Source organism: Pleuronectes platessa, chromosome 3 (genome assembly GCF_947347685.1).
Source record: "Pleuronectes platessa chromosome 3, fPlePla1.1, whole genome shotgun sequence".
NCBI lineage: Eukaryota > Metazoa > Chordata > Actinopteri > Pleuronectiformes > Pleuronectidae > Pleuronectes > Pleuronectes platessa.
Genome location: NC_070628.1, coordinates 23397819 through 23423177, shown reverse-complemented (window position 1 = coordinate 23423177; position 25359 = coordinate 23397819). Strand labels below are relative to the sequence as shown.

The 25359-nt window shown below is 40.5% G+C and overlaps 2 protein-coding genes across 4 annotated transcripts in view; one reads left to right on the top strand and one right to left on the bottom strand.

The window, feature by feature from the left end:
• The window catches only part of grk4 (G protein-coupled receptor kinase 4), a 43657-nt gene extending 38039 nt beyond the window's left edge, over positions 1-5618 (bottom strand). For both annotated transcript variants that reach the window (XM_053417847.1, XM_053417846.1), the window contains exon 1: positions 5186-5618. In XM_053417847.1, coding sequence (XP_053273822.1) covers positions 5186-5237 — 52 coding nt within the window. In that variant the 5' untranslated portion in view covers positions 5238-5618. The remainder of the gene's footprint in view (positions 1-5185) is intronic.
• Positions 5619-9876: 4258 nt separating this feature from the next.
• LOC128434180 (target of Myb1 membrane trafficking protein) lies at positions 9877-21958 on the top strand. Of its 2 annotated transcripts, none has more exons than XM_053417845.1 (15): positions 9877-10121; positions 12892-12976; positions 13541-13619; positions 13832-13981; positions 14815-14949; positions 15041-15190; positions 16040-16156; positions 18555-18688; positions 18803-18845; positions 18999-19131; positions 19546-19612; positions 20883-20958; positions 21094-21153; positions 21267-21306; positions 21462-21958. In XM_053417845.1, exons 1-15 carry the CDS (start codon positions 10049-10051, stop codon positions 21605-21607), a joined length of 1488 nt encoding a protein of 495 aa, XP_053273820.1. In that variant the 5' UTR covers positions 9877-10048; the 3' UTR covers positions 21608-21958. The 2 variants fall into 2 exon arrangements, with proteins under 2 accessions (XP_053273820.1, XP_053273819.1); XM_053417844.1 differs by having other exon boundaries at positions 9879-10121; positions 18996-19131.
• The last annotated feature ends 3401 nt before the right edge of the window (positions 21959-25359 follow it).

Here is a 25359-nt window from a genome sequence, read left to right as displayed (position 1 = left end):
AATCTTTCTTTGAACCTGAAAAACCTGTAACTACGCACTGTTGGATTCAGCTCGGAAGGAAGCTGGAGCAACGTCCCTATGATGTTCCTAAAAAAGTGCCTCTTTATGGTTCGTCATCCTGCCAAGAAGTTGTGCTAATGAACATCCCAGTAGCCACCAAGCAAAGCGTCGATGCCACTGCCATGCAGCAGAGGTTGTGAACGCGACACACAGAGTCTCATTCTCCGCACGGCCCATTTGTGGGTGTCATAACTGTAAAGTGAGTCCCACATCAAGGGACAGTCCCAAAGCAATGTGTTTTATTAGCCTCAGCTGGAGGAAACACCCCAGAGTGATGACAACAAGTGTTAGCCTTAGCTATAGCCACAAGACTAATAAAGCCATGCTGGCTAACGTCACGAAAAACCCTCACAAGTCGTCAAAGAGGACCAGCTGGCCTACAATTTGAGCTGTGGTGGAGCCGAGAGCACATAGAGGTTAGTGACACCGACTCCAGACATTTGTAATGTTATACTGTAAAACTAAAAAAAAATAATCAGAGTAAAGTTTCCAACTTGTAAGGTGGAAATTAGATATATAAGCAGGATTAAAGTTTTTTCTGTTTGTCAGAGGAATGTGAGCAGTGGACTGTCTGCATTCCTTCTTCCTTTAAAAAAAAAAAAGTAAACAGTTGCAATAATGACAGAAACTCATCTAGTATTAACAAGTAAATGTGACTTCAGGGAAAGAGGTAAGAGGAGTGTCCAGTCACTCTGTTCATCATGTATAAATGAAATATGTGTGAAAATGTAATGTGGTCAAAATATGTTAATCTTGCCGGTATTTGTATTGAAACTCAGCTGCACCAGTTAATCCGGTTCCTCTCTGTCCTCAGTTTCATTGCTTCTTGGCTGTGAAACATTTCTCTTCAAAACCTCAATCTTAGGAACTGACAGTTAAGTCAGTTTTACTCGTTATTACATAAAAAACAACCATTTTTTATTTTTAGTTCATCATATACAACTCATGTCAACTCAACTCAACAGCAACTAAAAATATAACTCACATCTGTTGAAAGTATTAGTCCAGGTAAACTCTAAACTAAAAAAGAATATTTTTATTTAAATTCCCTTCACCAAGAGCACACAGTCCACAGCTAAATTCACTAGATCAGGATTTTTGTATGCACTAAATTGGACACACTCATAAATATTAGTTCCCTTAACATGCCTGGTTTTGTTTATCAAGATCGAGTTATAATGCTCTAAAAAAAAAAAAAATCAAGGCAAATCATGAAGAAGGGCCCTTCTCATAATGTTAAAGATCATGTTTGTCATGATCCCTGTAGCATGTTTTGTGTAATCCTGTCAGACAAAGAAACAAAAACAAAACCTCCTTGGCAGAGGTAACAATGGCAGAGGCAACGAACTTTTACTGACAACAACTAACCTTATTATGTCAGTTTTGGCAGCTTGATCTAGTTCCCTAGATGCTAAAGAGCTGTCACCTAAAAACTATAACACCCAGATCCTCCTCTTGCCTCTGTGATGCAGTACATCACTCAAACCAGGGCTGTGTACAAAAGCTAATACTTTAATGCTTTAAAAAGTCCTCCAGTAGGTCGTTAAATGCATAAGCCGTAAGATCAACGCTAAAAAATGTTTTACAGTTAACCTCTGTGTTTTCAACTTTTCTTTGAAATTTTGCATCAGTCTAAGTGGTCGTCATCTGCCGAACCAGAAACACAAAGAGTTTCACAAAATAATTCCTGTAGAGTACAGACTAATTATATCTAATAATATCAGAGCAGATGTTTTTTAAATAGGTTTTGATTGTTTACAGCATCAAGTGGAGATTAGGATTCGTATCCGTTGATTTTTTCTGCAAGAAGGAAAAAGTATGTCTCGGAAACATTTTCCAGTAGCTGATCAGCACAGCTTACTTCTATCTGTGATACAACTACATGTAAGGCTACCGGACACATAACAGTTTATGTCAACGGTTGTTTCCCATTTTCTTCTCTTAACTCATGTTTTTATGAGAAACGAATAGAAAACGAGACCCTACGATTTGGTTACTTAATACTCTGAAAAATAAATGGAATGAGGCAGGATATTTGACAGCTGAAGAGTTTTTTCATTATTATTTAACAAACTTCGCACCACCATCTGCTGCGCTGTGATAGGGTGCTCTGCCCACTCAGGTTCTGCAAAGTATTGTAAACAGTGGACTCTGCGGGACAAACTATGACTCCTCTGTTTCTAAATTACAGAGGGCTTTTAACTGCGTTATGCACTGCAGCTTTCAGTGAATATAAGCCAATGTGTGCACCAATACCTGTACAAAAAATATTGGTCACATTCTATGGTAGTAACAGATTTGAAAGGGTTTAGACTCACGAAACAATTACAAATTTGATGGTGTTAAAGATGAACAATGAGGACACGTACTGCTATGTGGAAAAATATTCCAGTAAACTTGGCTTTTAAATCTTCATAAACTGTGGGTTGCATCTCTGCCAAAATATATCCCTCCTGGGATTATCACAATTTTTCTAAATTGTAGATATTCTCAGGGGGGCTATGGGAATAACTCCCTTAACTTTAGGAGACTTCCTCCTCATGCACCCGTCTCTTAGGCAGTCTAAGTAGCTCTGAGGCAAAGTTAAAATCTAAATAATGCAAATGTGGTTTTCCTGTCTACATTTTGTACCAGATTGTATGTGTGCAATTCACAGCGTCCAGGGTCGAGAGCTGGGAACACTGTCGTTTCTAAACCACTTCCCCTGATGTGTCATTTCAACTCAAACCAGGCACACCACACCCCCTCTCACTCTCGCCACCCAGTTTCACATCAACAGGTACAATAAAGTTTTGATCATCTTGTGAAAAGACTGACTGATGGATGTGCAGGATGACATCTTAGCCAAGTGTTATTTCTGAGATGGAGAACCAACTAGGAAAACTTACAATTCTGCGTGCAGTGGATTTTAGACTGAGCACCAAACCGGGAATTCCTCTGTCATCTCCTGTCTCTTACAGCGAGGTCAGCGAGTTACAGAACAAATGATTTAATGTCTTGCTCAAGGACACATCAGCAGGGCAAACTCTTGCTGACTCAGTGGCTTGGATTCAGCTCCTGCGGATGAAAAGCCGCCTCTGCAAGCACCGTCCTGCTGCAAGCAGAGGCTGCGATGCCACCTGCGTCCACGAAGGAGGCCGAAGACAAAACCCTCCGATGAATGGCCACTGACCACTGATGCACGGGAGCTGTTTTCTCTTGGGTTTTATGCGATTAAACGTGGGGGTTGTAACACAACCAGCATCGTCTCTGTGACATATTGAAACACTTTGACAGTTACAAACATCCACCACTGGAAATGTGAATTAAAACCAAATTAGTCTCCTATGCACCGTACACAGATAAACAGGGAGCCATTAGCTGATTTAATCTCTGTGATAATTAAGACCGTGAATTATCAGGAAGAAATATTTACGAAAAACAGTTTTTTATGCTGCACAGCATTCTCCATGTTATACCAACTAAATTTAAACTTGGAAAGAGGACAACTACAGATAATTTCCTTTACCGATTAATCTAATAATCGAATTCCCTCGCATAAAATAAAGATCGATGACAACTCAAATGATTCCAAACTTATCACTATCACAATCTTCTATTAAAAAAAGCAACTGATCTAACACCAGATGTTTTAGTGATTCTGGGGCCTCATGTTGAGAGACACCAGGCTCCTGCCCCTCTCTGATTGCTTCACACGTCAGATCTATCACTGAGGGCATTCTGGAGCCGCTGGTGACCACAGATTGTGACAGGTATCGAGCCTGTAGAGCTGATCGGTGCACAACAACACTGTGCCTGGCACCACTGGATGGCAGGTAAAGGAAAGCCTGCTGCCTCGAAGGGAGCTGCTGTTTGCTGCTATGAAACGGATTGGGTGGTGCTGTGAACAATCCATTTCACAGCAGTGTTTGGTCTTGAGCTGACGACGCACACTGCATAAAATGTGAGCCTTTCAGGCAGGGAGGGCCTCTGTGTGTGTGTGTGTGTGTATATATATATATGTCTGTGTGTATGGGGGGGGGGGGGGGGTGCTGAGCCACGACCCTTCGAGCGATGTATGTAAAAGCAAAATGGATCAAGTTGCACAATATACTCTGGGACCATATACACCACATCTGCTGCTGCTGCTGCTGCTGTCCAGTCCGATTGGAAAGAGGAAAAAAACACGAGTGGAAATCGTTGAGCAGTAATACCACCCCCTCCTCTCCCTCCCCCCTCTGGGTGCTGATCCAGTATTGAACACCCACCTTGCGCCCACTCACAGGCCACCGAGCAGCCTCTCTGCTCTGCCTCCTCCTGGAAAACAGATGGAGATTCGCCTCCTCCTCCTCCTCCTCCCCCTCTCCTTCTCGTTTCACCACCTCCAGGTGAGCTGCTGTGGCATCACCGGCCCACCGAGCAGCGGTGGCCGCCGGGGCTACACGGTGGTGTTGCTGGTGGTGGTGGGCTGTACCCCCCGGTCCCCATCTAGACCTAAACCCACCATTATCACAAGATTAGGAGAGTCCATCTCAGCTGAAAAGCAGCACATCATTCTCGCATCAAATCAAACCACAAGTTCACGTCCACCTCCATCACGAGGCTCCGAACGCAGACCTACAATGACAGGTGAGAACGAGGCTCGCAGCCCCACTGCGCACATTCAGCAGCCTCCACATCCACCGCCGTGTGGCGAGAATACACTTAGGTGCCCGCTAAATCGTCCTATATTGTAAAAAGCCACCAAAAAAACAACCAATGGTTCTTGTGAGAGGAAATCCACTCGACACAGCCTCTAACGCAACGCGCGATGCTGCAAACACTCCCTGCGTTGTTCATCCCCGCTGCTTCGCGGGCCCGGTGTTAACCTGCCCGGTACGATAACACATATGTGAGCTGCCGAGGGTGGTGGTGGTGGAAGCTACAAGCTGCTGGTTTACTGCCCAGTATGCTCCGTATTTTTGCCCGGAGACAAAGCGCTGCGCAAAGGGGATGAGGAGACGGAGGAAGCGTAAATCCCAGCGAGGAAGAGGAGGAAGAGGAGGAGGAGGAGGACGGCTGCTGCCGCCGACAGCTCCGGGCTCTACCGTGACCGAGGTGGTGGTGGTGGGTGAACACAACACAAACACATTTAAACGGCTCTTACCTTCTCTCGCCTTCAGGAGAACCGTGTTGGCCACGATATTTTCAATCTCCATTGTCAGAATGTGAGTCCTGAGCAGCAGCGACACATTTCACTCAGCGGAAAAAAAGACGTTGTGGTTTTTTTCTTCTTCTTCTTCTTCTTCCTCTTCTTCTTCTTCTTCGTATCAAACGTGCCGACGACGGTGAGGCTGCTGCACGCCTGCGGGGCGGACGCGGCACTGGCGCATAGTAGGTGGTTCTAACGCTGCTCCTCGGTCCGCTCCATTGCTACACGGGTTGTTTTTTATCGAAGCCGACCCACGGAGCTGCGTGTGGTTACGAACGGGGCTCGTTAGCATTCACAGCCTGACTCCCTACCCCTCTCTCTCCCTCTCTTTCGCTCTCTCTCTCTCTCTCTCTCTCCCTGCCTGCCTTTCTGCTTCCTCCTCCTCCTCGTCGCCCCTCCTCTGCACAACGAACCAGCGGGAGTAGGAGGGATCACTTTACAACCAGTGCAACCACACACACACGCACGCACACTCACACATACACAGGCAAAGTGCATTTGCTACATACATGAATACAATTTCTTGGTTGCTTCCATAGCCGTGCGTGATTTTGTGACAGCTCGTTCTCTTGTGTCGTTTTCTACACATCCCCCCCCCCCCCCCCCCCCCGCATAGTTTTAAGTTAAGGTAAGATATGTTAAGGTCGAATAAGATGAGATAAATTAAGTTAAGGAAAGATGAGTTAAATTAGGATAAGTTAAGAAAAGATATGATGAGTTGAGTTAAGATAAGCTTTCGTTAAGATAAGTTAAGATAGGAAAGGATAAGTTAAGATTAGATAAGTTAAGATATGATGAGTTAAAATAAGTTAAGTTGAGATAGGATAAGTTACGGTAAGATCTCTAGGGTATTTTTCTATTAAATAAGAATATCTTATAATATCCTTTCGATCTTCTGAATAGGGCCTGTTAGATGTTCCTTGGTCAAGAGTGACGACCGAAGGTGTCAAGGTTCTAACACTTTAGTAAAGAAACTCACTTTTAGTTTTTAAACTGTCTCTCAAAATGTACTTTTACACAATTGCCTTTATTCTTCTTTTGCTATTGCCTATATTAACCTAATATTTTTCCTTTTCACCATGCTGACAAATGAAGTATTATTTTACTTGCTGCCTTTGATATATTGTTGTTTTGCTAGTTGTCTTGTTTTATATTCTTGTTTTGATTTGTTGTCATTGTGAAGCCCTTTGAACAGCTGTTTTGAAAGGTGCTATATAAGTAAATTATAATTATTAGCTTCACAGATAGGAGAAGGGAATACAAAAATACAAAGCATTGAAGACAACATGCTTATTATATAATAATAAAAATAATCATCATCATCCTCATCATCGTCATAAAAATAAGATGTTTCCTTATTGTCATTTTCAGCTATGTGGCTGTTTCTTCTGCGGCAGGCTAATATATATTCAGGAAACATGCATGTCATTGTCCACAGAGCCTGATACAGACCTCTCATTGTGCATACAATGGCGTGAGGGTTTTGAGTTGCTGGTTCATGCCAGGCCGTTTACAGCCAGGAGCAAAGAGACAACACACTGGTTTTTCTCATCCTCACCCCTCTGGGCTGTCTAATCAGACTCTTTATTATCTACTCAACCCACAATGCATCAAGTCTGCCGAAATACACTGTGCAAGCTGTAGATGTATGTATAGAATCTATTCATGGTGGTAATGTATGAGAAGGAACAGTAAAGAGTAGTCACACGCAAGGATCATAAAAACAATAAAGGCCTTAAAGAAACTGTGGACCAGAGCCCTGAGGAACTTAAAGGTCACTAAGTTTACATCGTCACAGACAGAAAATGTTAGTTGCTGTTCAATCAGAGCATTGGGATCAATCATGTGCTGTCTCCCCTCTTCTGTGTTTTGATGTTGGACTGATGGAGATGTGTTTTTTTAAGCAGCAGAAAGACATGGAATTTAAGCATGGAGTTGTTTGGGAACAGGTATGCATGTTCAAACATGACATCGGTAAATGGGGGTAGTCTGTTTCACACACCATTCTCCAGACATTATCGTGATGGTTATTTACTTGAGAAACCGGATTGTGGTTTGGGGACAGATACAATCAGGATGCTCACAAACATAACAATCACAGGTTTGAATCTGAACAAGTATCAGGGCTATACTGTCCACAACAGCACAGGCTTTGCTCTGACTTTCAATTTATCGGGACATACTTTCCTCTCTGAGACACAGGTTATGGATGCAACTCTTACTACAACTCAAGTCCTCAATCAGGATCACATAAGAGGAGATTTCCTCAAGTAACAGAGTCTGTACATCAACTTGACTGTCATTCTTTCACCCCTTCAGAAATACACCCTGTCCATAGAGTGGGGTTGTGTGTCAGGAGCAAAATACCACACAACTACACAGATCACAGAGTGATCACTTCCTCACATCACATTTAGATTCAATACTGCCACCTAGTGCTGACACTGCATAAATACACAAAAAACGGCAAAGATAAGATAAGATAAGATATAGACATGTTATGTATAGAGAGTGAAGTGAATTGACACAGGATGATTGCTCGAGCATTTAAACAACTGTTTGTAAATAAGTATAAGGAGATATTTGGATAAACGTGTTCAAATGTGGTTATGTTGTGCAGGTCAGACCATTTATACATATATCGGAAGATATAAATTTGATTCATTTTGATTATGCATTTACGAGATAAAATATGTATGTGTATATTACAAGCTTTTATAATAAAAAGGATTGCAGACGAATTAAAGTATAAAATATAAAGAGATACAAAAGCAAAAAACAGCAGTATAATAATTCAGAGGAAATGGTCATTTGTGTTTATGTGTGAAACAAGTAGAGGTGGCTAGTACAGCTGCCTTTCATACGTGTCCAGGTAAGGGCGTTATTGTTACATGTTGTACCACATCTCTCTCTACAACATCAGAGAACAGAGAATTACATATATGGTCACTAGCTTTTAGCATATTATTTATATTTTCAGTAAGTGACTGCTACTCTTTACATAAGAGGTATAACTCACGTATATTTTCTGATGTGATGCAGGATACATAAAACGACACAAGGTGGTGCTACTCTCATAAATGTGGTATTACCATAAGACACAGCATCACAGGACAGGGAATTATCTGTGGTTTCATCATTTGGAATTTCTACTAACTAACCACAGTGTGCACTGTTTATAGATATGAGATATCTACAATATATGTGAGACTGAGAATGTAGGCATGTATAAATAAGACTAGATTCTAAGAGTGACAATGTACCTTTTTAATGTTTCATGATTGATGCCTGGAGATTTCAGGCAGACACACTAAGTATCTCTTAAGACTGGCATATTCTGAACTACTGCAATGGTTGGAACAATTTATATTGTTTTATCTAGTTACATCTTATGCTTTCGATTTTATAAGTTGCATCATCTGTTTTATTGTGAAGCACTTTGTAACTTTGTTTTGAAGGATCCACAACACAGAGACAGCAACGCAACACTGACAAAAATGTCATAAGACTTTTGTTGAGAGGAAGCACATTCCGAGAAGAATTTAGTGGTTTGGCAATAAATAGTCTTACCGAAGTCGACACACTGTAGATTAGTAGATAAACTTGTGAAATATTAGAATGAAAATCTGCCTGGGCAAACGTTATTTATTTTTTAATTTTAACAGCTCAGCAAACTCCAGTGTCTCTGTGTACAACAACCAGTACAGAATTAAACATTTCCTCCAACGTTTCTTGGATTTGAAATATAGTACAAACTAACTTAACACATTTTAGTACACTTTTGGTTATTTTATGTAACCTTTATATTCTCATTCTTTGTTTCAGAACAAAATAATCAAGTCTATGTCAATTCATTTGACAGCTAAAGTCAAAGATAAAGATTCAGAAAAAACATATTATACACACAAAAAAATATGTTCCTACAACTGGCCCATACTCTAACCCTATCTAATCCATTAAATCCATTAATCAATGGTGGAACTCAAGTACAATTTAGAAATACTTGTACTTTACTTAATAATAAGGTAATTTGCTTCAGTGCTTACATTTAAGAGTTAAAAGGCCTTTACTTTGAATGAGTTTTAAACTGTGGAATTTCTCATTTTAAGTACTCAAAACTAAATACTTCACATATTATGAACAGGCATCCAGAGAATTGACTGCAGGTCTACTGCAACTCTCAGTTATTTAAAGAAAACGCTGAAGCCTTTACTGTTTGCCATGAACTTTTATTGAAATCAAATATTTACCCATTTCTTACTATGCACGGTTGCTTTTACTGTTGTGCTTGTCATTTTTGTATGTTGTTTATAATTGCAAAGTTAATAATATTCTCTATTGGATTTCTCTGTACCTCTTATTAGTAGTGTAGTATATCTTGTTTTCACAATTTACCATTAAGTCTTTTAAAAGCATCTCGAATGGCCTTGCTTTAAAAAAAAATCCTAAACAAATTGACCTTTCTCTAACGTTTTTTTGGGAATATAATCTGTTTTACTTATTTTTAATCCTGAAAATTCTGAATGTTTATATATATATATATATTACTAGGGGCCTTAATCAAACATCAAGCGTCTTAATCCTCTGTGTGTGTGTGTGAGTGAGTGTGAGTGAGTGAGTGAGTGTGTGTGATGTGATCACAGGGCAGCGGTGTGTGTTGATGCGTTTCCTGGCTCTGCGTGTTTTCACGTGACCGCTCACAGGGCCAGCGCGTCTCAGAGGCAGCGGTGTTCACTGTGATCCGAGAGGAAACAACAGAGGCTGCAGCGGCTCAGCCTTTAACTCTTCACTTGAACGCTGTGGAGCCAGTCTGCCGGCATGTTTTCACTCGGGGAGAAGATGGAGTTTCTCATAGGAAACCCCTTCTCCACGCCCGTCGGCCAGAGAATCGGTGAGTCGCTTCGCTTTTCAAACTTTACGTGTCAATGTGAGTCGTTGTGCTGCTGGAATAAATACACGTCAGTAGATTAATTTATATACGTGTTATAACCACACCCACGGTGCTCAAAGTGACTGAAACACGCTTTTATTCCTAGCTTTCAAATGCCTAAATGTTTAATAATGACAGAAACGTAAAATAAAAGTCTGAAGAGAAAATGACGCAGAGGAGGCGGGACTCGGTTCTCGGAGTCTTGAATGCGATTGGTCGCTGTGGTAGAGGGGAAGCTGCCGTGGCGAATCAGAGAGCCGCTTGTTGCTTCCTCTCACTTCCTCAGTCACAGATGTGCTGAGTGAAGCTACAGCCTCACAACAGTTAGAAACATCGCTGCTCCGGTTCAAGAAGGAAATGAGAGGTCGTGCCAGTTTGAAAGCAGATTTATATTTCCTCATTGATGGCGGCAGAGTGATCTCTCTCTCTCTCTCTCTCTCTCTCTCTCTCTCTCTCTCTCTCTCTCTCTCTCCCTTTCTCTCTCCCCTCTTTGCCAGATCCTTTCTTTCCCTCTCACCCCAACCGGTCGATGCACACAGCTGCCCACATAATAATCATTTTATAGGTTTCTCTCTCTCCTCTGTCACTAAAGGGTTGCTCCTTGTGGGAACTGTTGGGTTTCTCTTTAATTTTGAAAGCTCTCAAACGTACAATGTAAAGTGCCTCGAGGTAATATATGTTGTGATTGGATGCAATACAAATAAAATTGAATTTAGGGTGATTTTTTTTGTGTGTGAAACCACTGGAGGCCAGCAGAAGCTACTGGTGTCATGAGGACAGTGATGAGTAGTGAGAGAGTATGACACACCCATCAGATCTCAAGCCGACCTTCCTCTTCCTTCTTTCCTCTCAACCTCTCTCACTTTCTAGCACATACATTTCCGAGTGGCCTCAGCTCCCTCTGAGGCAAAGGAGAACACAAGCAGCTGACAGTCACATGAAGTGGAGGCAGCAGCAGCAGGGTGGAGAGGGGAGGGAACCCGATGGGATTGAGAAAAGCAGCGGAGAAGGTTTTCTTTGAGGGGGGGTTGAAGGGCTGTGTTGGTGGAAAGGAATGAAGGAGATTATGAGGAGCCTGTGAGGGGTGGAGTGCAAAGAAAGCTGGCTTTGATTGCTAAACTTTTTATGTCAGAGGTGAAAACTTATTTCCTCAACCAGCAGTGCAGTTCCCATAAAAACACACTGTAGATTTTTTTCTTTACTTTACAGATTAAATTATCCTCAAGGTTATTTCGGCCTGAGTTCGAAGTTGACATTTTCTTTTTGGCACTAAAGCTGTAAACTGATGGATTGTTTGGCCGTATTATGGGAAATGTAGAATTCAAGAAAAACTCTAGAATATCTTTTGAGTATGCTGCCTTAATTAACTCCAGGTTGTGTTTTCATATTCATTTGTTTGATAGATCGATAGATAGATGGATAGATGGATAGATAGATAGATAGATAGATAGATAGATAGATAGATAGATACCAAGAAAAGTTAAGTTTGTCTGTTAGTCTGAAAAAACATTCAACCATTTCCATGAAATTTTGGAGAAGGTTGGGCCATGAGCCAAGGATGAACCCATTCACTTATGTGCATATCCATATCATGGATATGCACTTATGACACGACTTATGACACGACTTATGTTTTTCGCTTTGGATAAAAGCGTCAGCTAAATGAAATGTAATGCAATGTAATATCCAGGATTTATTTTTTCACTTTCTGTAACATTGTGAGATTTTAACCATTTTCACCGATTTCACATTGAATAATTTATGGATCTTGATGAATAAAAACGTTAAGTGGACTGATATATATGACTGTGTGCAATTTGTTGCATATCCAAATAACAATCTGGATCTAGTGAATGAAATGTCTCCGTAGCAAGTCAACCAACTTCTTTGAAGAGCAGCAGACCTTCACTATTTTAAGATACTTTTGTTTAAGCCTTGCTAGTGAGCATTTTATATCAATATGGAGAAACTGACTTTAAAGTTATCTGTAGTTGTTTTGTTTTTCTGGCCAGCAACTATATTGCGACAAAGTTAGCGACTACTTGGTGAACATAGTGAAGTGTTTATCAGCTACAGAGCCAGATGTTTCCATCAGGAGTTGGTGGAGTATGCATAATGCACCCTGCATAACGCACCATGCATAAATACCGGATAAACCACACATAAATAAGCCACTGTTTGACATCAAGTTCAACAGGTTGACGTTCAGTATTGTGCTCACAGCTGATTTATACTTTGGCCAAGTCACAAAAAGATTAAATCAGGTCAAACTTAAAGCGTATTTTTTAACTAAGTTTTTTTTTGTAAATGTATTTAAGATTGAAACTAAATTCTTTAATGTAACCTCAAGTGATCAGAACTGGAAATGTGAACTTTTGTGCAGGATCGAGGGATATAGCAATAAAAGCACCTCATGAAGGCAGACCTTGAAACAGTCATTTGGTTATCCTGTTTCCTGTCTTAATATAATATAATTAATCACAGCATTGGTACTGTTTCAAATAAATAATTTAATTAAATGATATGAATCATAACACACATATCTGTCTAAATTAACCCATTTATCCTCAAATTATTTCTAAAATAGTCTTTAAAAAGACCAACTCAAATGACTTCCTGTTATGACTCAGTTATCTCAATAGTGGGAGTATTTCTTCTGGTTATTGTGACGTGCCTGTTCCCATGTCAGTAGTATTAATCTAACTTCTCTTGATTGTCCCTCTGTTGACAGAAAGAGCAACCGGCAGCGCTCTGCAGTCAGAGGACTGGGGGCTCAACATAGAGATATGTGACATCATCAATGAGACGGACGAGGGGTAAGGATAATAATCGTTTCCTCTGCTTGGTTATTTTTGGTCTCTATCTCTTCAGTGGAGCAGACGAGCCAGCGGAGACTGAGATTGTCCTGTTCTTGACCTCTCAGTACAAGTCAGTATCATGATTACTGATGAAAGAGGCAAATCCAGGCCACCCAGCACAGTCTCATGATATGATGCACACTGCCCAACCTTACTGATGAGTTATTACACTGTATTACAGTTTTACCTTCATGGTCAACTATTTTCTTTGGTGCTGGCTTTTATTATTACATTAAGACCAGTTCTATAGTTCTTTTGCCATTGGGTTTGTGATGCCATGAAGAATGTCCCTGTAAGTCTAAAGTGTGTATGTTGTATTACAGTAAAACCTTTTTATTTACTAATAACGTTCAATGAACATTTGAATCATGAACAGCTCTACTTTCATTAGTGCTTCTGCAACAGAAAAACGATTTACCTTTTTTGTTTACGATTATTGCCTTTATTTCTCTTTTTTTTTAAATATTAAAACGGTGAATAAAAGTGATGATCACCTGATGCAAATTTTATTTTCCCTGTTAGTCCCAAAGATGCGGTCAAAGCCCTAAAGAAGAGGATCGTAGGAAACAAGAACTTCAGAGAGATCATGTTGGCCCTTACTGTGAGTTAATCATCTGTAGGTCACTGTATATAAATGCTTTATGAATTTGTTCATGAGATCAGCTCCTGATTGACTGGTGGTCCAGAGGCAATGGTTTCAGTGCACATGCTTATAGTGGATCAACATTCATAATGAGAAAATGACGACCAAAGCTTTATTTTTACGTTTTGATTTTGATTTAAATATGTCTCCTTATCTCGTGGGTCTCACAGGTTCTTGAGGCTTGTGTGAAGAACTGCGGCCACCGCTTCCATGTCCTAGTGGCATCGCAGGAGTTCGTTGAAGGGGTTTTGGTTCGTTCCATTCTGCCCAAATTTAACCCACCCACTGCCCTGCAAGACAGGATACTGAGCCTCATACAGGTAAGGGGATGCTTCCTTCAGGGGACAGTGTGATAGAAACGGTCAAATGCAACCAATGAGTATTTCTATTATGAATTAATCTGCTGGTTGTTTCTTTTCATATTCAAGTAATATTCATGACACATTTTCTATGTCCAATATCCATGAACAATTCCTGATGACTGGTAACACTATAGCTATGGCCAAAGAGAAAGTTACCCTCGTTCCGGCACATTTGACAAAAAGCTTAGAAAATGAAAGTTATAAAAAACTGTTAATATTTTAAACCTGGGTCTGGAATCGAAAACTGTTTTGTCATTTTTGCTTTAAAAAACCAACTGAAACAATCGATTGACCATTATTGTGTCAGCACTACTCTGCCCTTTACTTTAACAGTGGGAGTATTTTTCTTGCTGTATGTTGACATCCCACAGCTTTTATTATTTACTCAAGTTCAACTCTATTATGTCTGCAGACATTTACAACAGTGTTATCTTCAGTATTCTTTGTCATTTGAACAGCTTCATGCATTTCTGTGCTTCATGGTCAGAACCAGTTGTTTGTAATCACAGGCGAGTAGGAAGGATAACATCAGACTGACAGAATCAGGCTTGTTAATGCTAAAGGTTCATTTATGTATCTTCTCGCTCCATGTTACATTACATTACATGTCATTTGGCTGACGCTTTTGTCCAAAGCGACTTACAATTAGTACACTCAACATTTATGAGGTTGCTTTTCTTCTTCTTCACATGTGATCTTTGTTTTGGACTGTTTACTGTGTTATTGATTCGGGATGGAAGATTCATTCATTCTTACTATGTGGCCTCATATGCTCTCGCTCCCATCTCCAGTCCTGGGCGGATGCATTTCGCAGCTCTCCTTCTTTGGCTGGGGTGGTGACTGTGTATGACGACTTGAGGAGGCGAGGTCTGGAGTTCCCCATGACGGACCTGGACGCTCTGTCCCCCATCCACACTCCAAACAGGGTGAGACTACAGATTTTATAAGTGCCACATCAAATCAAAGCAGAAAGGTGTGTATCTAAGTATGCTGGACCTCTCTGCCTTCATCTCGCAGAGTATCCCAGAAAACGAGACTCTTGACACGACCGCTGTCGCTCCTCCAGCTCATCAGTCACAACCACAGGCTCCTGTAGAGGCGACGGAAATGAACGCCTCACTTCCAGTTGAGCCCAACGAGAGACCGGCATCGCTGTCTGCAGAGCAGGTACCACTGCCAAATAACAGCTGTCAGCTAGTGTTGACTCTAACATTGGCCCTGCAATGGCTGGGTGATATTATGAGCCATGTTCAACCCCTAAATGTAGATTTATTTAAATATCCTGTTATTAAAACAGACATTAATGTATTTAATCAAAGAACAATCCGTATTTTATGACTGTTTAGAGTCTACAACCCGAAAAACACATTAAATTGTGAGGTATCACTTAAAATAGCCTCTGGAACACCATTTATACAAATAACACTGTATCTTTAATCAGGTCTAGGAGTTCAACTAAGCTTTCTCTAATCAGGAGGATTTCCTCTTTAGATGATTAACCAATGAGTATTTTCATGTCTGATTTCCTTGACTAATCAATTTAGGGCTTGTTTAAAAAAAAAAGAAGAAAAAAAAGAAGAAAAAAAATGTGACACTTGAATTTCTTTACTTTTTCTGACCAACAGTGCAAAACACAAAACAATTCATTTCACAAGTAGAGATTTATTTTGCATTTGTTTTCATAATAAAAAAAAAAAATCATTCTGTCAATCAAATTGATTTAACTAATCTGTTATTTAACTAATGTGTTGGCTGAAACTGAAGTTGAATAGATGCTCCATAACTTTTAGACTACTGGTATAACATTGTCTGTTGTTACATTGCATTGCAGTGAATGCTTGAGTAGAGCCAGTGTTAACACTATTAATTCCATCTGTTTATTTCCTGCTATGACAAGTCAAATCAGACTTAAATAGTAACTGTGTTGCTTGTATCACTGTTAACCTTAACAGTTAGCAAAAAACAAACAAACAAACTGTAGAATGGCCGTGTTTAGTTTTCTTTGCATTTATCCAGGAGCAGAAGCTGCGTAGCGAGCTGGCGCTGGTGAAGGGGAATCTCACAGTGATGTCTGAAATGCTGAATGAGCTCGTACCTGGACAGAGCAAGCCTGATGATACGGAGCTGCTACAAGTCTGTACTTTATGTGTCTCAATGGTCTAGCATGTCTTATCATAGTGTCACAGATGGAGATAACATGCCCCCACCATTTATGCTCCACTTTTTATGTTCAAAGTAAGGAGTCAGAGGAAAGGTCCTTTATCCTGAGTTGTGAAGTCAGTCTTCTGACTTTGTTGTGATCATGTGCTTTGAAGTCAGAATGTGGAAAAAACATGGAGGCTGTAGAGGTATTTTGAACGTTTAAGCAACGTGTTGACACCTCCTTCCAATATTTGCATAATAACGAAGGGCAAAGAAAATTGGATTAGGTTTGACAGACATACAGTGCCTTGCATAAGTATTCACCCCCTTTGGACTTTTCTACATTTTGTCATGGTATAACCACAGATTAAAATTTATTTCATCGTGAGTTTATGTAATGGACCAACACAAAATAGTGCATCATTTGGAAGTGGGGGGAAATATTACATGGATTTCACAATTATTTACAAATAAAAATCTGAAAAGTGTTGAGTGCATATGTATTCACCCCCTTTACTGTGAAACCCCTAACAAAGATCTGGTGCGACCAATTGCATTCACAAGTCACATTTGCAAGTCACATAATTAGTAAATAGGGTCCACCTGTCTGCAATTTAATCTCAGTATAAATACACCTGTTCTGTGACGGACTCAGAGTTTGTTGGAGATCATTACTGAACAAACAGCATCATGAAGACCAAGGAGCTCACCAAACAGGTCAGGGATAAAGTTGTGGAGAAATATGAAGCAGGGTTAGGTTATAAAAAAATATCCAGAGCTTTGAACATCTCTCTGAGCACCATAAAATCCATCATAATAAAATGGAAAGAATATGGCACAACCGCAAACCTACCAGGAGGCCATCCACCCAAACTGAAGAGTCGGACAAGGAGAAAATTAATCAGAGAAGCAACCAGGAGGCCCATGGTTACTCTGGAGGAGTTGCAGAGATCCACAGCTGAGGTGGGAGAATCTGTCCACAGGACAACTAGTAGTCGTCTACTCCACAAATCTGGCCTTTATGGAAGAGTGGCAAGAAGAAAGCCATTGTTGAAAGGGATCCATAAAAAATCCCGTTTGGAGTTTGCCAGAAGCCATGTGGGAGACACAGCAAACATGTGGAAGAAGGTGCTCTGGTCAGATGAGACCAAAATTGAACTTTTTGGCCTCAATGCAAAACGCTATGTGTGGCGAAAACCCAACACTGCCCATCACCCCGAAGCACACCATCCCAACAGTGAAACATGGTGGTGGTAGCATCATGCTGGGGGGATGCTTCTCTTCAGCAGGTACAGGGAAACTGGTCAGAATAGAGGGAAAGATGGATGGAGCCAAATACAGGGAAATCCTTGAAGAAAATCTGATGCAGTCTGCAAAAGACTTGAGACTGGGGCGGAGGTTCATCTTCCAGCAGGACAATGACCCTAAACATACAGCCAGAGCTACAAAGGAATGGTTTGGATTAAAGAATGTTAATGTCTTAAAATGGCCCAGTCAAAGCCCAGACCTCAATCCAATAGAGAATCTATGGCAAGACTTGAAGATTGCGGTTCACAGACGGTCTCCATCCAATCTGACTGAGCTTCATCTTTTTTGCCAAGAAGAATGGACAAACCTTTCCATCTCTAGATGTGCAAAGCTGGTAGAGACATACCCCAAAAGACTTGCAGCTGTAATTGCAGCGAAAGGGGGTTCTACCAAGTATTGACACAGGGGGGTGAATACTTATGCACCCAACAGATGTCAACTTTTTTGTTCTCATTATTGTTTGTGTCACAATAAAATTTATTTTGCACCTCCAAAGTACTATGCATGTTTTGTTGATCAAACGGGAAAAAGTTTATTTAAGTCTATTTGAATTCCAGTTAGTAACAGTACATAATGGGAAAAAGTCCAAGGGGGGTGAATACTTATGCAAGGCACTGTATAAACAACTTAAAATGTGCATGTTAAACAGGAAAAAATCTGAAATCGCTAAAAAGTCTAGTTTGCAAGTGACACAAATATGACAAGCTAACATAAGTAGCTGCCTTTTGGAGCTGAATGTAAAATGATGTTAATTGGTTTAAAAGTGATCATGTCAGCCACTCGTTGACATTCCTGAGTTGTTTTTCAAACTAGAGGTCATGTGACTTTTCCCAGTTGGGAACTACATTTTCAGAATATTCCAACAGCAAGTGAATGCCCAATCAGATTCCCTCTCGTGTTGTAGTCAAAAGAATGCTTGGAATTGTAGGAGCTAGTGATTTATGTGAGATATGGATGTTGCAGGAAAACTGGCTACACCAAAAAAGTCAATACCATTTGATCCTAAAACACATGTCTTGGTCTGGATTCAACATGAAGGATTTTTAACGATCTTGACTTTTCTCTCCCTCTCCGTGAGCAGCAGCTGTACTCTGTGTGTAAGAACATGCAGACTCGGGTGGTGGAGCTCATCCCCCAGCTGCTGGATGAAGGGTTTATGGAAGAGCTGCTCGTGGTCAACGATGAACTCAACAACGCCTTCATCCGCTACGAGAGGTGAGCTGCAGCCGAGCCTTTGCTGTTTAAAATGAGTAAGACAGGGCTCGTTTTAAGAGTAGCTGTATGTATCTTTTTTTATTTCACGTTCATTGTATTGTGTTTGTATTTTAGGTTTGACAGACTTAACAAGGCCCAGATCTCAAGTCCTCCGCAGGTACAATGACAGATGTGGTCTTCCTCTTTTGTTTGAAATAATGAACGCACTACTGCATTTCTCCAAAAGCTGTGAGGTGTGAACTTCTTGTCTTTGACACGTTAGCTATAAGAGATTACTCACACTCAGTGGGCCGTGTCCTCCTCTCAGCAGAGCACTACCAGCAGTACGAGCCTCATCGATGTCAGCCCACAGCCGCCCACTCTCAGCCAACCTGCTGTCATCCCAACAACCAGCCAACCAACAGAAAGCACCTCCACCAATCAGAGGCAACCGGCCAGTCACAGTGAGTCAACGCTGTATGACCACAACCTCATACTGTATGGGCCTTATTTTGCAACAACAAATCTACATGAATGATTTCTTGTAACTAAAGTCTAGCGTTTATTATTTGTTTTATGTATGGTAACAACAGGATGTTGTGGCTGGACATCACATGAGCGGGAAATATACATAGTAGGAAAAGCAACAGTGGATCTATGGAGTAAATCCTAAAGAAATGCATTGTTGTAACATGTGATCTGTATGTGGAGAAAGGATCAGTCAGAAGGGTTTTATTATTACCTCCGCCAAAGAGGTTATGATTTCACCATTTGTTTGCTTGTGAGTAATGTTTTACAAAGACTACAGGATGCATTAAGGAAATCTTGGCTGTTGTTACATTGAGTTTTGAATTTATGAGTGAATCTCTACTTTTCAGAAGAGGAGGAGGAGTTTGACATGTTTGCTCAGACCAGAGGCAGCTCCCTGGCTGATCAGAGGAAAAGGTGAGTGGTGCTGTCTGGGGACAGACAGGACCTGGTCAGACCTGGTATTAACATCCGCCATGAGAGATCCAATTTGACTTGACACTGTTTGTGTCTGATAGATAGATAGATATATAGATAGATTACTTTATTCATCCCGAAGGGAAATTAATTCGTCATAGCAGCCGGTACATTTGAATACAATAAAATACAATACAATAGAATAAAATAAAAATATTGAGGTAGAAAGAATAAAAACAGAAACACAAGATAAATAGGTAGATAAGGTGCAGTGGAAAGATGATGGTAATAGTACTGATGATATGCTGGTAATGTTATTGTTAGACAGTATATAAAAATAGTACAGTATATATAGTATATAATATAACATAATATATATTTATATATGTTAGTAATTATACCAATATAATAGCAGTATATAGTAATAATGGCAGCAACAGTATATATAATAATAATAGTAAATATAATAATAATAACATGTACACATGTATAAATATGTGTCTATAGACTTATATATATATACAAATAATATACAAAGAGTATGATATAATATGATATGATATATAGTAGAGGTATAAATATAAGTATTTGACTATATAATAGATATTATAATATACTATGAGTGTGAGAATATGTAGACAGAGTGTGCAAAAGACAATATTAGTGTATAAAATGATATATAGTATCAATATGGTTTATATTAACACATATCACATATGATGTGAAGTAAGTGTTCCAGTATATGGAGCTGAGTGTTGTACAGGGTACACAGTGCAAGGAGACAGGTATATTTAGTGCAGTTCTGTGATGGTGGCTCTGACAGAGTTAAATGAGTTGTACAGTCTTATTGCGGTTGGGAGGAATGAGTGAGGTATAGAGAGAGATCAGGAGATTGTGAATGAATCTCATGTTCCTGTGTTATGAAGAAAGATTTTTTACCAATTTTAGAAAAGTATCAATCATTGTGTGGTGGTCAGTGTTGATATTGTCAAATCAGGACTTATGGTTACAGTGCATGTCACATAAATGTAATGTCCATGGTTTGATTCCTACCTGGGGACTTGTGTTGCATGTCATCCTCGTCTGTCTCATATCTCCTGTGTTGTTCTATGATATGGCCATTTAATAAATGTAAAAAGAAGTAATAAAAAGTTTACTTCAGTAAATCTGAAGTAATGACAGCTGCCACACAACTGTCAGTTCCTATACACTTAAATATAACCCACATTGCATCACGTTATTACAATATGTCCCTGATGGCTGTGTCCAGTGTCAGATATGAGGACCCAAGAGCAGTGGAAGGCCTCGCCGGAGCTCTGGACACCAGGTTGCAGGTCACAGGAGGAGTGAGTGAACCTCAGTAACACACACCAGGATGTGAAAAGAGAATTTCCTTTGAAAGTACAAAGTGTATTTCTGTTTGTATACATATCCACTACACAGGGTCATCATGTCTGTCTCTTGATTACATTTCCCCTTAGATGCCACAGACGAGCAACTCTCCACAGAACAATATTGACAAGTGGTTATCCGGCGATATGGTGAGGCTATACAGTTTTCTATGGAACTAACGCTGTGTTTCAGAAGGGAGAGTGATTGATAAGAGTATGATGTGAACTTTAGCCTTTGTGTTTTCTTGTGTTTGGACATGCAGGGGCAGCAGTCTTCAGTAAGTGAGGGAGTGTCCAGTGAAGGTGTGTAACTGGTCGCATCACCGCCATTTAATTTTAAATATGTTTTTGTAGATCCTGCTCTGTTATGTGTGTTCATATGTTAACAAACACAAGCACACACACACACACACAAACTCACACACACACACACCTTTAACTGTAAACATCTCTTGCAGAATTTGATATGTTTCTCGAGGATCGGGCAAAGGCGGCAGACCACAGCAGCCAGGGGACCCGCAGCATGCCGCCCGCAGCGTCCAGACCGCCGCCACCGGCCACCCAGCAACAGGACAGATCACATGACCAGCTTTTTTCACTTTGAATGGGGAGACGTGGAAGGCTAAGCATACAGACAGGCTGTGCAAAGTCAGGTTATCTCTGAAAGTACACGTACACACACACACAAACCCACACACACAGTAAAACCTGACACTACAGAACTAGTGCCTAATCAACTCGTATGCAGGATTTCTTAGTTAATTTTGCTGTTTGTACCTTTCTGTAAGAACAACTTTATGTGGATGTATTTATAAAATGTATTATTCTAATGTCGATGTGGATAAGAGTTAACAGTTGAACATATATTTGATATTACACCATCGCAGGCCTTCGAAGAAGAAATTTGATTATGTGTAAATGAGAATAAACGGGGCATTGTCCTGCAAACATGTTTCATCAGTCCTCTTTTTCACAAGTTTTTTCTCTTAGCCGGCATGAAGTCAATTTTCCCTGGAGCTTGTTTTCTAACCGATCTCAGTGTCGTCTTTGTGTTAGAAAACGCTTCATTTGTTGTTTCTGAAGATCTTGTGTCTGGGGTTGGTGACACAGCTCCTCTTAATTGAGGTCAAGTCATGCTTCTTCCTGTCTTGTTTCCTGCTTTGTGTGAAATATGCAAATGTTTTTTTGTCTGTCTACTTATGGGAATCAACACTTTCACATGAAACCAAACCAAAGCAGAGCCGTGTTGTATCTTTTGGTTCACTCTGGTGAGTTAGAGCCTTGAAGGAGAAGTGGGAGCTTCGGTTGGGCTCTGGCCATACTCCATAATACGCCTGCTGTTTGTGTGATGAGTCCATCATTTTCAGTATGTTGTTGGTTAAGAGCTCAAGGAGGTCTGGTGTTGAGTACACTGAGTCCCTGGAGCAGCCAGAGGAAGATTAGAGGAACAATTTTTACATTCCTCTGTTTAATCATACAGTCACAGGATCATGTCTGGAGCATTCGACTTTCAAACCCTCATGACCAGGGGGATTCAAGCTTTGATTCACCATTTCTTATGCTGTGAGCCAGTCTCCTGTCCTTCTTGCAGCCAATGCGTCCATATGCTCTGCTGACCAGGACATGCCCAAACCCAGACACCGCCGGCCTTCTTGCCTACTGCGTACTCTTGGATGCCCTTTCCACCCCTTCTGGACGTCTATTGAGAAGTCACCTGGGGCCACTGAGGGTGACGGGGATAGGCGGCTTTTGCTGCATGGAGACACACCGCATGGCAAATCACCCACTAACCTGAATCCTCCTCCAGAGCTAAGAGGGCTGCAGCAAACCATCACCACAAGCTTGAGAAGGAAACTGCAGGTCTAGACTTGGGTCCTCTTCCTCCAGATGTCGCCAGTTCAGTTTGATCCTGGCTGCTACGCTCGGCCACGTGTGAACTAACCTACCAGTGGAAGGACCTGGGCCTAGCTTTCTGGCCTCCTTGGCTGAGGGAGACAAACTGTGAAAGATCGGACCAAGTGCGAACTTCCTCCTTTCCCAGTAGAATGGAGTGTGTGAGCGCTCAGACAGCAAATATACAGATACTGGCTTGGCACTGCCTGGAGATCAGACACGGAGGTTGGCGGTGGTTCTAGAAAGATTAAGACCAAAAGGTATAACGCCAGCGCAGAAGTGGGGACGAGTGAAGCCACGAAGAGTTGTTTATAGATAAAAGTGTCTTATCCTGTGGTTCCAGCATGTACATGTTCATGTAAGTGAATGTTTCTCTCTTCACCGGCTGCAGCTTGGTTTCAATATGCACAATATGTATTTTATTCTGCTATTTTGAGGCACCTTTAAATGAGACATTGCATGTGCTGTATATGGCTTTAGGCAGAATCTAATAAATTTCCCTCTGGGAATTTTTTCTCAATAACATCACTTGGCAACCATATGAGGGGAGAAGTTAACCCATGTCCTAAGTTTATTATTCTTAGCAATCCTGTACAAATCTGGAGATGCATTACATCATGATGCTTTCCATATCATTGATTTGTTCACTAATACTTCATTATCCATCGTACTGTGTGGAACTGTGGGGTCAACTTTTAAAACAACTTTAAACCCCATTGTATTACTCCAGAAAGGAGCTTTACGTATTATCTATAAGGCAGGTTATTATGATCACACAAATGAACTATTTATAAAATCCCATATGAGGAAATTACATTATTTAATATATTATAAAATAATGCAATTGTTGTCAATTGTTGTCTAGAGTTATATCAAATCAAATTTTTCAATTCAGGAGAGTAAATATGAATAAAGAGAAGTTTGCAAATTTGTGGTACAAAAAGCAATAAAGGGGATCAAAAGGAGATGCATTTATTATGTTGGGGTTAGACTGGAACAACGCAAATGTAAAGTTTAGAATGTGTAACTCGATATGTATAGGTCTGTGAAGCTATTGTTGAGGGTTACAAGTATGAATAATCAGTTTGTTTTGCTTTGTTTATATCTGGATGATGAATTGTATGGACAGTAATGTAGGACAGGCATATGTAAGCATCATGCTTCTGCCTGTGTATTTTCACTCTCTTTCTACATAGAATGTTGACTATGTGTATACTATGTTAATGTTTCATGCCTGAATAAAAAGAAACTCTACTCTTATATAAATATATATATATATATATATATATATAAACATGTTACTCAAGCACTCTGTGTCTCTTCTCTCGAATAATCCAGCCTTCCTGTCACGAGTGTCCCCCTAAAAGTAAAGTAAATGTCTGTTATCAGTGAAGCTAAACATACATTGTTAAGACCCTGGCAGCCCCTTGAGGGTTGTGCTGCATCAAGTCATGTGGGCTGTAGTTTCAATGTGTATGGCAGCATTTTAAGCACACTGTCGACTTTTCAACACTCCTCTGGGTTTAAAGAGTGACAAATTAATTAATGTTTTACAGCAAAAAAACATTATAATGTCAACTCACCAATGAAAAATCCAAGGGAAATGTTTGACCGATTGTGCCATTTCAAATGTATTTTTCCACCAAGACGTGTGATGTCTAAAATAGCATCTGGCTGTGTAATGGTGTTTACGATTTTGCAGAAAGTTTCTGCTTTTGTTTCATGTGACATTTGCAGAATACAAGTTTATAGCTGAGATAATGTTGGTGCAAGTTGTTTTTTTGTATGTGATGCCCTCATAGTTCTATATACAAAAGCTTAAAGGGTTAGCACGGCTCCAGGCAGGAGGATAACAGTGAATCGGTGAAAGAAACCTCAGGGGCTGTGTTTGTAGGTGATGCTGTTGAGCCATTTTGCCACGACCATTTCAAATTACTCCAGAATACGTATATTTTCACAAGGCCTGACATGCCCGCAAAGTTTAGTGAGTTTTCAAGTATGTTCAAGCCAACAAAAATGCGATTAATTTGCCTGAATATAATCAAATGATGAGCAGTAGGGCCTTTACACTGTTGGCGCTGGGGCCCTAATAAGATCAAGGGGACAGACTCACTACTGCCACCTGGTTCTTGCTTGAAATGCCCACTGTGCTGTTCATTCTGCCCCCTCCCCTAATAGTGACACGTTTAGAGGTAGTTTATCATAAACTCTGACGCAGAACAACAATTAGGATACATCCCTCGTATTTTAAGAAGAGACAGTATTTATCATTATTATTTATTTATATTTATTCATGCTTTTAAACCACTCCCACTGTGTTTAGACCCATAACTCCGAGTGTCGTTGAATGCATCAGAATCACTACATCCGGGTTCCTCCCCTCTCCACGGGCGCACCGGTGTGACAGAAGCTCGTAGAGGCACCTCCGGTGGCAGCAGAAGCTGCCACTGATATGTAAAGGCA